Source organism: Leucopleurus acutus, assembly GCF_964270905.1.
Source record: "Leucopleurus acutus genome assembly, chromosome: X".
Classification (NCBI taxonomy): Eukaryota; Metazoa; Chordata; class Mammalia; order Artiodactyla; family Delphinidae; genus Leucopleurus; species Leucopleurus acutus.
In genome coordinates this window covers 87008742-87023070 of record NC_139148.1, presented here as the reverse complement: position 1 = coordinate 87023070, position 14329 = coordinate 87008742, and the positions used below count along the sequence as shown (strand labels likewise).

The 14329-nt window shown below is 39.2% G+C and overlaps 1 protein-coding gene across 1 annotated transcript in view; it reads left to right on the top strand.

Moving 5' to 3' along the window:
- PCDH19 (protocadherin 19) overlaps positions 1–14329 on the top strand; it is a gene marked incomplete at both ends in the record, with an annotated part of 108066 nt that overhangs the window by 54302 nt on the left and 39435 nt on the right. The window contains 2 exon segments of the mRNA XM_082864514.1: positions 3750–3808; positions 10976–11148. Coding sequence (XP_082720640.1) covers positions 3750–3808; positions 10976–11148 — 232 coding nt within the window.

The window sequence follows — 14329 nt, the reverse complement described above, 5'->3', positions numbered from 1 at the left end:
CCATTTTTTTTCTAATGTCAAAATTTAGGTTTTTCAGAAACAAATATTCTTGTCTCTTTGTTGTGTTCCTGTGTTAACTTGGCTGTCTCATTAGAGATGGGGACATTTCCTAGTGAAATTAATGTGACATTTAGAGAAAATTTCCCCTCTCAAATGTTTTATGTTATTTGCCATTTAGAATACTTAGAGAGGGGATTGGAATAATGTCAAGCAAATTTTGATTAAATAAGGCTAACCAGGAGCCAATACATTCATGCAAAAAAGAAAAGCTCTTCTATTATTTCTTAAAAAGTGTATTTCTGTTGTCATTCTTTATCTTCTATTGAGATCACCTTGGCAGATAATCTGACAAAAGAGATCCATCTTCTAAACAGCTGAGCTTGCCTTAGAAAACACAGCACATCAGGTCAAAGCCTGTGGCCCATCTTTTGCTCAGGAGAGTTCTCCACTCTGGATGTCTGTTAGAATTAACCTGGGAAGCTTTTTAAAAAAATACTAATGCCTGGGCCCCATTCCATGCCAATTACCTCAGAATCTCTTGGAGTGGGACCTTCACAACAGTATTAAAAAAAAATTCCCTAGTTGATTCTAATGTGCAGTTAGGGCTGAGAATCACCGGCTTAAGGCATGCAAACTATTCATTAAGAAAAGATTATTTCCTTCTTCAGGGTGGTCTGAGTCTCATTGTTTGCTCTACCTGAAGTGTGAAAAAAATTTACTCTTTCAGTGCACAGGAGTTGGGTTTGAGCACACGCCTTGAATCAGTATGAGCAAGAACACTTGATGTTAGTATACCCTGACCCATAAAAGGCCATCTATGGCCAGTTAGCTCAGTTGTTTGGATTATAGTTCTAATGAGGCCAGAATAGTGTATCCTACCCAATTAGAATAATTCTGTTGCATACGTTGTTTCCATAACGCTAACCAAGCTGCCTCACAAAGAAACTTGATACTGATTAAAGAGGCAAAAGACAATGGATGACTCAGCATAGTACCATCCATTATGGGAAAATCAGTTCTAGTAACCTGCCTCATGAACAGTACTTCTAATTGCATGAGGATGCAGCATGGGCCATCTGTCCATTATGGTTGGTGCTGGTTTGGGGAATGGAGTATTTACATTTGAAGGCCAGGACCCACGAGAATGGGAGGGGGGTTTACTCTTTTAGACTAAGAAAAAGGAGAAAGATAGGAAGGTGATAAGCTTCAATGATACTCTCCTACCTACAGTGGCAGATCATGGCTGGCTTTTCTGCCCAGGTTAACCCATCTGTATATCACAGCAAGGGAAAGAGAATTGTTAAGGTTTCCATAAGCAAGCCTTTTAGACCTGTGTCCTCTTTTAACTCAGTGCCTGTGAGTGGGAATCCTCAAGGTGAGATATATTATACCATTAGGACCAAGAAGTAGTACAGTCACCAGGGATAAATTTGTATGGTTTTGCTTATTTGCCCAGAGTTCTGGCACCATGCCTGGAGGTCACATCTCCACAGGGCTCCATATTTGATGCACAGTGCACACAGATTGGACACCCTCATATGCAAGTCTATGTAAAATATTCTACTTGAAAACTGGCTTCTTTAACATGACAATATCTTGGGATGTTGCTCATGCTTTCCCTGCAAAGCCAGTATCCTCTTTTCTTTTACATCTGTGTCTCTATCTATTAACTTTCTTGAAAAAATGATTTAGGAAGTTTGGAGGCTGAGATGGAATGTATGCATGTTACTCTTTTATTGCCCGAATGTGGTCAAATCCCTGCTCCTACTCAGGGATCCAGGTTCTGTAGAAAGCAGAGGATAAGGGTTTCCATCATTCCCACAATGAGTCATGATAAATGCACTTGAAATTCCCCTTTGGATTTGTGTTCCATTATGCCTATTTTATAGAGGAGTAAAATGAGACACATAGAAATTAAGTAATTTGTCCCGGTTGTACAAACTAATAATTAAACTCCTGAGTGCTTAATCAATTCCCTGTTTTATTTGGATAGAATGCTTTTGGGGGGGCGGTTAGGAGATTTCCACTTATTAAATTATATATTGTACTGAATATCATAGAAAAGCACATTTACCCAACACCATTTTTGCATTTTATGTTCGTATAAAAATCAGTTCAAGAAGCGTTTGTTGGTTGACTGACTGATGGACAACCTCTTCCAGCATTGTATTCCCCATGCACCTTCAAGTTTGCTTCCTCCTTCTGTAATTATGTTTGCAACAATTTCAGCCTCCATTTTCTTATGAACAAATTAGAAATGAACTGACCCTTTTGATTTTCACTCTCCCAATCCATTCCTTCCAACAGCACAAAAACTTGCTTGTGGTTTTCATTAAAGGGGATTTTATCCTCTAGATAAAAGCAGTGTGGGTGGATATTATACAGCTCATCTTCAAATAAGGGGCATGTGGAGGGCATGGGCATGCCTGAGTAAGTACAGGGCAGTGATGGGATTTAGTTTTCTTCTCCATACGTTCTGCCTTCTTTCTCTCACCTACTCGCCACCCCCATCCCCACTTCCTCTAGATACTTAGGGTCCCTATCCTGACTATTGGCTGTTTGGTGCTCATGTGGTAGTTAGATCTGCTATCACCTGTCCTGTTTTCCCCTCTACCAAATTCTGAGCTCCTTGAAACATAAAGCTGCATCTAAGAGCCTAGCGACAGTAGTCATCGGAAAGGAATGTACTATTTTGTTAGCTCGACAGCTATTGTGTTTCCTTTCCCAGGCACTTTCAGTTGAAGTGATTTCAGAAGGCCCTAAGGAATGGTGAGAATGGTGAGAATTTCTGGTAGACTGGCAGGAGAGTGGAGGAGATGTGTTTGGACATTTTTCAGTTTATACAATGGTTCAAGGAGAGTAGTACTTTAGTGTTAGAGGTAAGATCCACTTTACTGGACTTTCAGTTACTTCAGTGTTGACTTTTCCCTGTGTTCCCCCTTCTAAGGCTGCCCCCCCTTCAATCCACCCCCAACCTCTGGATGCTCATCAGTTGTTAGCCCATCTCTTTCATCTGGCAGGTATTCTGCATTTGCTTTTGTAAAACCATTGTTCAGGCAGTCTGCTGTAACCAGATTAGACAGTGGTGTTTTAATGATAGGAACGTGCTATGATAGGTTTGCTTGAAAACTTCATGTTTCACATGAAAGGCTTTGGCACCCCCTGTGGACTGCCCTTCATCCCGTTTTAGGCATAATACTTGTTTGCCTTTATGTCTGTGATAAAACGAAGGCCTTCCTGTATAACCAGTGCTGAGCAAAATGTCTTAAAACAAAGGGAAGTGCAGTTTAAATCCACAGTGATTACCTTGCTTGCATTTCCATATCTATGGAATACATATTTTAACATGTTAATTATCTACTACTAATAAAAATACCTTTGAACTTCCAGTCAATTTGATGGGCACAGAATTGTGTCCACTGGGGAATGGGAAGCAATTAGTTTCTGTAAAGATTTTGGGTCATGCTGTATCTTCCCTAAGTGGTTGCATGGTCAGTAGCCAGGCATATTCTAGGGGATGTTTGTGTCAAGTTCATCTTCATCTGCCTGGGAGAGCTGCCTCCACAGAGCCCCCAGGGCCCCAAGGAGGTGGCAGGCATTCGTCAGGCTGTTGCACCACTATGGCCTTGGTTTCTGATTCATTCATTGCCTCTTGCCCAGTAGAAAAATTCCTCCTAAGCAGGAGAGTTTAGCTCTTTTCATGAGTCATCTCTGTAACCTTTTTAATCTTTTTTTTCCCCCCACTGCAGACTGAAAACTATTCTTTTGACTCCAACTACGTGAACAGCCGAGCCCATTTAATTAAAAGGTATGTTGGTTTGCTTGCCTATTTCTACAACTAAGCTTGATTTAATATAAAAAGCGAAAAGATTAAGTATTTTTAATGGTGCCGTTTTCAGATTTTGAAATGAAAATACCTATCTGTTTATTATAGAAAATTAGGAAAATTCAGAAAAGCATTAAAAAAAACTAAGTAAAAATCACTGGTAATTCTGCCACCTAGAATCACTGTCGACATTTTGTCGTGTTTATTTACATAACTGTATACAGAAATAATTAACAAAATAAAAAAAATTGGGGTCATATTAAAATACAGCTTTATGTGATGATTAAGAAATCTAATATTAAAATTTTCTCCTGTGGAACTTCTAGTGAATTTCATTCAGCATGGCTGTTATTTTGACAACTTTGAAATCATTTTAAGGCTATTTTAATGACAGATAAACTAATTCCTTATCTTTAAAAAACTTTATAGGTGAGAGAGGGAAAGAAAAGGTATTTGCCTACTTCAATAAATCTTGAAATAGAAGTATTTCAAATGAAGCGTTCAAAGTTGAGATTTGTGTGAATGGTTGGTCATAACTCAGTTATCCATGGAGCCACAATATATGTGAATACAGAGCTGAATACTGCCAAGGAAGATTTCTATCTGGTGCGGTGGGCACTGAGGTGCCCAAGGCAGGCAAGACAAGGGGTTCAGGGAGTCCTCTAAGGAGAGAACTTGTGCAGAAAAATTGGTACTGACCATTCAGATGATGCCTTTATTACTGTTTGATGCAGATATCATCTTGAATGGTCCAGTGGTTATTCTGCAGCTAAAATTGAACTCTGTGTGTGATTGTTAAAATAATAGAAATGAAATAGAGAAGCAAGCAGGGTATGTTAGAGCTGCAGTAGAGAAGATCTGAAAATTCTATTATTTGCTGGCTCTAATTCCATAAATTTACATCACCAGAAGTGTAGGATTCGAGGAATAAACTAGTTTGTTGTACAAACAACTTTAATTCAGATCTAATTTAATTCACGATGCTGCAGTAACCCCTGAAAACATGCTAGGTTTATCTGTATCGGTCTGGAATCGCTTGTGACCTTAAGTGTCGATCGTTAATTATCTGAAAATGGATAGCCCAGTATTAACAGTCATAGCATTGTTTGGAAGTTTTTGAGGGGTTGGGAGGAATCCATTTTGAATATTTTCTTGGCCTACAGAATAAAAGCAGAAGGGGAGGAATTCAAAATTATCCGACTGATCTATTAGGAGGGAAAAAGCCCTCTTTTTTGTGCACTTATTAGAGTAACCACAGCAGAAATTTGCTTTCTTTCTCCTTCAGAACTGTTATTTCATAGCTCCTTTTTTAAACTTCTGGTAAAAACAGTGACTTACCTTATCCTCATAGATCCCTTGGGCTAGCTCTGGGTACCCGGGGATTCTACGACCAGGTTAAACTAATAGCATAAGCCGGATTTTCATAGCATGGCAGAAAGCTAAGACTCCTGGGGACCCTCACCGTCTTAGGTCAGACCTGAATATCCAATGCACAAGGCAAACTGATGAGATGAAAACTTATGTTCGAACATTTAGCTGTCGGGACACATGTATTTCCACAGCAGCTTTGGGACTCACTTGAACTTCTGATTTTGATTAATTACTTTATATGTTTTTGTTTGCACACACAGACACACAAAAGGCACAACCTGGACTCAATAGGATCTCAGTGGAAAAATCTCCTGATGTTGCCTGAAATCAAAGATAGTGGCTTTTTACCAGGGACAACCTTGATTAAGAGGAAACATCTGAAAGCTCAGGGACACATGCATTTTTGCCAGGTTCTGTTTTTGGAACCCTGAGGGCTTTAGAAAACCACAAAGGCCTTGGAATTTATAGGATCAATTGAATTTAGACAAAGCACAATACCTGGAAAGACACAGGGAATCTTGTGTGCTATGCTTTTTGGGGGGACTAACTATTTTAAATGTAAAATGTGTGGAAAATGTTAAGAGAGTAGTGACTAGGTGATAAAACCACACAAACCATGTTCAAATAGCTCACAGTGATGTTTGAAAGGCGTTTCGCTGTATGCGGTTTCTTGAGGATCCATTTACATGCATGGAAAAAGCTCCTGACCAGGACATTCTGAATCTGATTATCAGTTTTAACTTTATTATCAAGTCCTTGTTTCTTTAAATGCCAATCCAATTTCAGGCCAACCTTGAGAACTTCTTTTCCTATCCATTTTTTCTTCCTCTATTCACTTTCTACCCATCCAAGGATGCTTCTTGGACCCTTCTTTTTAGCATTCTCCAGCAGTTGTTAACTGTCTTACACTCAGACTTCTTTTTTTCTCTCATCTGTCTACCTAGGGTAAACCAAAGGAAAGCCAGAGGGCAAGGGGGTTCTCCTAGCACAAATCAAGGTTGAGAAGGGTGAAGAGTAGATCTGGAAGGGTAACGGAAGATATATGGCACATTCGCCCATAATCTTCTGCACTGAGTAATCTAACAATATATTTCTGTAGTTTTTTTTTTTTCAGAACGTCACCTGTAACCTGCAGGTATACCCAAGGTTTATGTCAGAGTCCAGATTAACAAGCCAAGACAGTTAGGATTTTTTCTGGATAGATTTCCTTCCTGCTATGTTTGTTTCCTTGCTGTCATCTCAGCAAGGAAAGCCAGCAGTGCTACTTTGTCCCTGCTGCAACACTCTTTCCTCATGCCAGTTTTCTGTGCTGCTGTCTGATACCTGCTTCTGCAGTGCTTTTTGAGCAATATCAAGCAGTGCATGTGGCTATAGCTCAAAGAAAATAAAACAGAAAATGAACATGGTACTGAAGCAGTGTGGGGAAAAAAAATGAGCATTGGCTCCTAAACCATGCATAGTGCTTTCCTTTTCCACCCAAATTGTCCTGGGGTTTTGCAGCACCTGGTATGGTGCCTTGTCTATAACAAATGCTGGTACATGTTTATTGAAGGAATGGAGGAAAAAAGTTGAAAAAAACGCCTCAGCATTTTTCCATTGAAAACTAGCATTAAATGTTCCCTTAAACCTGCAATTTCTGTCCTTTTATGTGCATTAGAATCTCCTGGGAGGCTTGTTAAATACAGAGTCTCTAGCTCCATCCCTGGAGAATCTCCAGTTTTCACAGGTTCCCAAGGTGATTGTGATATAGGTGGTCTAGGAACCACTCTGGGATCTTCCTTATGCTTCTTAAATATAGTTTCCCTTCTCTTTTGACTTTCACTCTTTTCTCATTCTCAGAAGGTATTTCCTGGGTATGTGGTGTGACCTACTAGGAAGATAAGACCTGTTTCCTTTCAGATTTTTTTGTCTTTTGGAAAGATTTCTAATATTTTAAAGGGTAAATGCGGGTCAGAATGTTATTAATGATCATTCATCAAGAATTTTATGAGTAATTATTGTGTGCAGAAACTTGTTCTAAGTTTTCTCAGACAAACTTGTCCCTCTGTTGGCCACCAGAGCAAGTAATAGAAACATTTGTATTTACAATACCATTGCAAAAAGAACCCTAATTTATTGTCCCACAAAAGTTGGTTTACAAGTCGTTCATCTCCCAAGAAGTACACAGGTAATAAAGCAAGTGGAATCAGCATTTTTTATGCCTGGCATAAATTGTTATTTGTTTTGGGTGAGTGGCCATTTACCAGGCTGTTTTACAATTTGCAGCATCTTACTTACTGTCTTAAACTGCCTTACAGAAATCCATTCATTAAGCCACTAAATGTCCTTACAGGATGAGAGAGAGAAAGTGGTACTTAGAGAGTAAATGGTACTTAGTTTGTCAGATGGGCAAACTGAGCTTTAAACAAGTTAACTATTCTAAGGTTTGGGGGAGGGGGTTAATACTCCTTGCTTTTTCTTTAGAGAATATATGACTTATTCTCTCCTTACCAGTCCCTTAAGTCCTAGTAGCCAATTCTTCACTATTTTATTATTTCTCTTCTTTCTACCTAAAAAACCAAAAGCTCCGAGGTGGTTTATAATATTTAGATGCATATAAAAACGATGATCAAAAATTTAAAAGACAGATCCAAAACCAATTACAAGAAGCTAAATAGAGATCCCTGGCATGTAACTCACTGCAATTAAACATTATATTTTCCTTGAAGCTTTTGAGAAGCCAAGACAGAAAGGTAAGTATACCAGAGCGTGTCATTCTCATTTTTTAATAAAGGAAGGATACACATTTGACAGGAGAATTTCTTTCCTGTCCCTGAATTTTAGAAGAAATTAACATAGTGGACAATGTCTGACTATAGTTTATAGAAGATATAGAAACATTATTTATATATACATTTCCTATATCAATCCTATAAAAAGACTATGGACATAATATTTAATAGTAACTCAATGAAAGCATTACCATATATGGGAGTAATGATCATATTAAACAATAACCATTTACTGAGCATTTGTGTATACCTGGTACTTCATGTGAACTATCTCATTGAGTCCTCAAAATGGCCTCTTGAAAGAGGTTTTAGCAAATGCATTTTATTATTTTATTTTTTTAAGCTTTTTCTTTCTTTCTTTTTTAAATTGGAGTATAGTTGATTAACAGTGATGTACTTAGTTCCCCAACAAGGGATTGAACCTGGGCCCTTGGCAGTGAAAGCATGGAATCCTAACCACTGGACCACCAGGGAATTCCCAGCAAATGCATTTTACAGACAAGAAAGTCTAGGCACCAAGACATTAGATATCAGGCCCAGGTTCCCATAGATGAAGTGGCAGATTATAGATTATCACCTGTTCTGATGACTCCAAGTTCAGTGCTCTTTCCACTACAGTCAGGAAATCTAATATGCTACAGGAATAGAGTTTAAAGAACCTAGAGCAGTGGTTCTCACCTGGGAGTGATTTGGCAAAGTCTGGAGACATTTTTGGTTGTAACTTCTGGGAGGGGCTCTACTGGCATCTAGTGGGTAGAGGCCAGGGATGCTGCTAAATATCCTACAATGCACAGGACACCCTCCCCCAACCCACAACAAAGAATTATGCATCCCAAAATATCAATGGTGCCGAGGTTGAGAACCTTGCTCTAAGGAATGGTTAATTGCATTGTCCTTATTCTACACCCCTCACCATCGTATGTCTCAAGCAAGTTTTAACAACTGCTGAAATGCAGTCAATTCAGGGTTGAATTCTGTGGTTTAAGGTAACAATTTTGCATTGTGGATTAAAGAAATTTTCACGTGCTTCAGATAGCAGAAATGCAGGTCAAAAAATTATTTGTTATAAAAATGTAGGAACTAGTAATACCATCCAGGCAGGTTTCCTTTCTCCTGAGGTGCAGGGGTGCATGTGGGCAGGACCAGATTTTTTTCTAAAAAACAAACTTTGAATCTGTTCATGCTGTGTGATTAGTATTTACAGGAAGCCTCCAAATCTGTGCCATAAAACTAGAGGTGGTGACACACTTTAAAGCATGTGTTTCCATTTGGTCTTAATGACCATAAAAGACTCATAAGATGATTGATTTTTGAATAGGACTGCATCCTGGTGGGTCCATAGGGCTGAGTAGCTGCATGACATAATTTGGAGGAGCTGAGTGAGTTGGCCTATTGAGTGATTTTAGTTTTAATACAGTTGATGCTCAGTTATTCTTTCTGAAAATAATTAGCAAACAGGTCAATGCTTCATCCCCTTCTGCCCTTCATGTTCTGACAATTATGGCTTTCCAGTTACTGCCCTTTTGGTCTTTTCCTTTTCATATTCAGGGCAGCAAGCATTCTACATGTAGGTTGGTCATATGTTAAAAATCTGCTGTGATTTCCTTTTGACCAAGTGTGGAGATTGACAATGTAGACATTGTGTCCATGGCATAGCTCTTCATCGTATGTACTGAATGTTCTTATCAAAGCTTCAGAGAGCCAGGCCTGTGGATGTTCAAGGTTGAGCAGATCAAGGGAGTTTGCAGTGTCATCTCCACAGGGCTCCCTTTTCAGAGGTAGAGTAGGTCTGTTGAGACTTGTCCTAATTCACAAGTGTGCCACTCTCCCTTGTTGAGACAACAACACATTTTCTTGAGTATGCCTTTGCAGCTTCCTCACTGACTAGGGAATGGATTCCCCATTCACTAGGTATTTCAGACGCATAATTTATGGTCCATGGTGGAGCACAGCTGCAGATTCTGTCAGGACACACAAAGTATTAGAAATAGCAGATGGGGCCTCTATGGATGTACCTAATGTATTGTTCTCTATTTCGTGAGAAATGGTGTGGGGATTTTGGGTAGTATGCTTAGTGCATTGAATGGTGGATTGATTTAATAGGTGCAAGAAAAATTTACACACAAAGTCTTGAGCTGCAAGTTGCCATGTTCTTAGCATAGCTACACTCACAGTTTCCTTAGAGTTCACTCTCTGGTTCTCACTTTTGTCTTACTTTCCATGCACGAAGGCTCTCTTCTTCTCAGCTCTTACCTCTCCTCTTTTTCTTTGACTCTGTCCCTCAACCTTTCTCAGTTAAAACTGACCTGAGTTCTCTGATCCTGATAACCCTTTCTATTTGAATTGCATTACCTCAATTTCTTCCACTTTCATTTTCACAGTTGGTTAGTAGATATCTTTGGAGGGGTAGTATACATAGTGTTTAAGGGTCCAGGCTCTGCAGCTAGACTGCCTGGGTTTGGTCTTAGATCTGCTACATTTTAACCAGCTATGTGACCTTGGACAAGTTATTTAACTTCCATGTGCCTCTCTTTTCTTCACCTGTAAATGTGAATATTAATAGCACCTGTCTCTTATAGAGTTGTGATTATTAAAATAGTTAACTCATGTCAAGCACTTAGAACAGTGCCTCATGCACAGTAATCCCTCAGTAAACATTAGCTGTTATTATTTTAATTTGATTATGTAAGAAGAGAAAAAAACCTTCTGAAATGATGATATTTTTTGCAGGTGGTTGTTTCAGAGTTGTAGCTTCTTCCGCCTCGCCAGTAGTGATGCAATGAAGATAAGTGAATGAAAGTATTAGCTGCATCAGCATCCAGTAGTGGGAATCTCTCTACAATGTTAAGTTCCGTGATCTTTAAACAGAAATTTCTCTTCCTCCTGCCCTGTTGGACAATCCAGTTGCTGTTGGCCTCACCACAGAGCTGACATCATCCTGGCTCTGAAAGAGTTTTAAAAATCAGATCTATCACAGTTATAAATTATCATTCTTTCTTTAACCCAGCAGCTCCACCTTCAAGGACTTAGAGGGCAACAGCCTGAAGGATAGCGGCCATGAGGAGAGTGACCAGACCGACAGTGAGCATGATGTCCAGCGAAGCCTGTATTGTGACACTGCTGTCAATGATGTGCTGAACACCAGCGTGACCTCCATGGGATCTCAGATGCCTGACCATGGTAAGGGCTGATCGGCTGTAAGTTGCAACCATAGATTCCAAAGAACCCAGGATGTTTGGAGGCTCACTGCATTACTTTACTGTAATGAGTGTATTTTCCTACAGGGTTTTGAGATGTCCTGACACCTGTCCAGACTCTTCTTCACCCTCCATGAGTGGATCCCCTATGATCATATAACGTTCAGGCATTTAAAAAGCCAACTACCTATACATATTGTATACATACTCATCGATCATAACTGCACTGCACACATAGGAAATTAGCAGATGCCTTCTCACTAGGAATAAATGCCTCTTTTTGCTTTAGTACATGAATTGGACTGATCAGTTGAGTTGCAGAGAACACAGCACTTATGACACCAAAGAGGTGAGTTTTATTTCCATATCAAGTTGGTTAACTTTACCCAGAAAGAGACTCTGTTCTCTGACCACAGATTGCATAATCTTTACTGAGGAGAGAGTACAAAACTTCCCATTTTGTCTATGGGGCTGTGATGCCAAATCCCACTAGCTACCATGCAAATGCATGCCATTGTTCATAGGAGAGACCAAGGTAAGAAAACATGGCTGACTTAACATTCTGTGCATGTCAAAAATGCCTCAAAGCACAAGTCAGGAACGGCATCCTCATGTATGAAGAAGAGTCTATTTTTGGGAACTCAGCCACACATGCTTTAGCAAGAGGAGCCAAGCATAAACCAGGGTATAAAAACATTAGCAGAGTTCAGCTAAGGCAGAATGTTCAGATGGACTTGAGCACAAATGTCATTTTCAGTGTTTTACTGATGCAAACATGTTGGACAAACAGCCTGTCTTTTTCAATTAAGAACTATGAATTCAGCTTGGTGTTTAGGCTCAGTGAAGGTTCAGAATGCTTGGCTATGTCTTGAGAGAAGCTAGACGCAAGCTCAGCTGGAAGCCCCACTGCTAAAAGACTTAAAGATGAGAAAGCAAAATATGGTGATTATGTGCTGGTCTTCAGCTGTTTCATTTCACTGTAAACATCATTAAATGCTTTTGTTTTGGTCTTGTAAATGAATCCAAAGGAAAAAAATATATAAGATCCACAAAATAAAATGTTTTCTATGGAGAAAAAGTTAGTCACTGTAGATTCTATTAAATTGTTTAGTCCATCCCCTCCCCAGCAGATCCAAGTGTCAAAGTCTATAATATATATGTCACTACCGATTGTGCACTGCTGCCTTCTCTCATTGGTGAGTGGTGCCATCTGCAGAGATACTATACTTTCTGGGTAATCTTACTAAGACTAAAGATGAAAAAATCAAACATTTATATAACTGAAACAGAGGCTATTTGATTCCCAGAGGATTAGCAGCGTGTCACAGTATACAGACTGATATGTATCATTTACTAGTCTTGTGTCTCAAAGAAATGCTTTTTCATTTGTATCAGGAAGGGTTTTAGATGCTCTCTAAAATGAAATGACTCCAGGAAAAGAAATAGTCATAATTGATTCTCACTTTGTGCCTGGCTAGAACAACATTTGTTTTAGTTTTTTGTCACATGTCTCTAGGAAAATAGTACCAGTGGACTGCAGCTAATTTTTCTGAGTGTTTCTTACAAAAGGGATGTATTGTGTATAGATACTGTAGATTTGTAATAATGAGACTTCTAAAGCAAATGTGTGGCATTATCCCAAGACTCTCCTATGTTTAAGATGGGGATTACACACACACACACACACACACACACACACACACACACACACACAGTTTTTTGCTCTTCTGTTTTGGCAACACTTTTACATTTTGTTTCTCAATATTCGATCCTTATCTATGTATCTTCATTTTTTCCATTATTCTAGCAGTGGCTAAACCTTGAACCAACCCTCGGGTTTGTTCTTTTCAATTTGGTTGAGTCATTAAAGTTTAGTTACAAAGGGAATTCAGGCCTTGTTTACATCTCTGGCTCTACCTTATGATATCCCAGTACTACTGAGCTTTCCATAATGGTACTTAATTGTATCCCCAATCAACTCTAGGCTAGCCACATAGGTGGTGTCACCAGTTTACTTGGGTTAAATATTGCTACCTCAAACAATAGCAATGATTCAAAAATTAACATTTTCTAGCATTTTCTCAAACTTGGATTCATATAATAAATGTTTTTCATTTTATCCTAAGGCACAGTGGTTGAAAGACAATCACTGATTGCATTTTGATTGCCCCAACCAAACACATCTGTGAGCTGGGTCAGGGTGGAGATATGATGGAATGGCAGGAATCTCTTCTTTCTGGATTATTATCAATCCTGGTATCACTCTCAACAAGCCTAAAACCAGGTCAGTGGGTTGATGAACTGGCTGAGCTGAATTTCCTGGTTGCCAGGTGACTGAATTACATTTATCATCTGCAGTGCCTTTGAATTAATATGTCTCAGCTTGTTCCCCATACTGTAGCTCTTGTCATGGCTTCCCAGAAAAGAAGGTGATGGAACATTCTTTATCCTGTACTTCTACTGGCATATGGCACTTTTTTGCAATGCTATCTCTCTATAGCTCTCAGAGTGCCTTGAGAACAAGTGTTATCACTCAGCAGATTTTACCACCTGATCTGGTTCCTGATGTGATTTGGTGCTAATCTTTTAACCATTGTTTTCCCTCCCTGAATTTGAGTTATTTGGTAAAATTACCACCTTCTGGCAGGGACAAAAATTTCTCCCTATGCAATTTCTGCAGACAATCTCTAAGAAGAATAGCCAAAAAGTAGGGTGGTCAGAGATGCCAGAGGCTCATGGGTTTGTTGCACAATTGGGGGTTTCACTGGGCTTGAATCTCTTCCTGTCAGGGTTATTTTTGGATTGAATAGTGCTGGGTTAAGAGGCTTTTGTCTCCTTGCTTCTTTGCATGCCCATTTGTGATGACTTGGATATCCCATTATGCATACTCAAATGTGTAGTCCTGATATGAAATTAGAGTTTATAGGTTCATGTCTTAGAACCGTACATACTAGTCCCAAGCCCAACTAATTTGTTTCAAATCACACTCAATCTCTTACCTTATGATTTTAATTATTGATTATAAATTCATCAGCTGAAAAGATGACTCTAATTGCTGTAATATGCACCTAATTTGGAGTTCACTACAACACTGAATTGGTTTCCCCTCCCATGCTAATTGATACCAAATGGAAGCAACATACAGAAATTTGTGATAACATCTA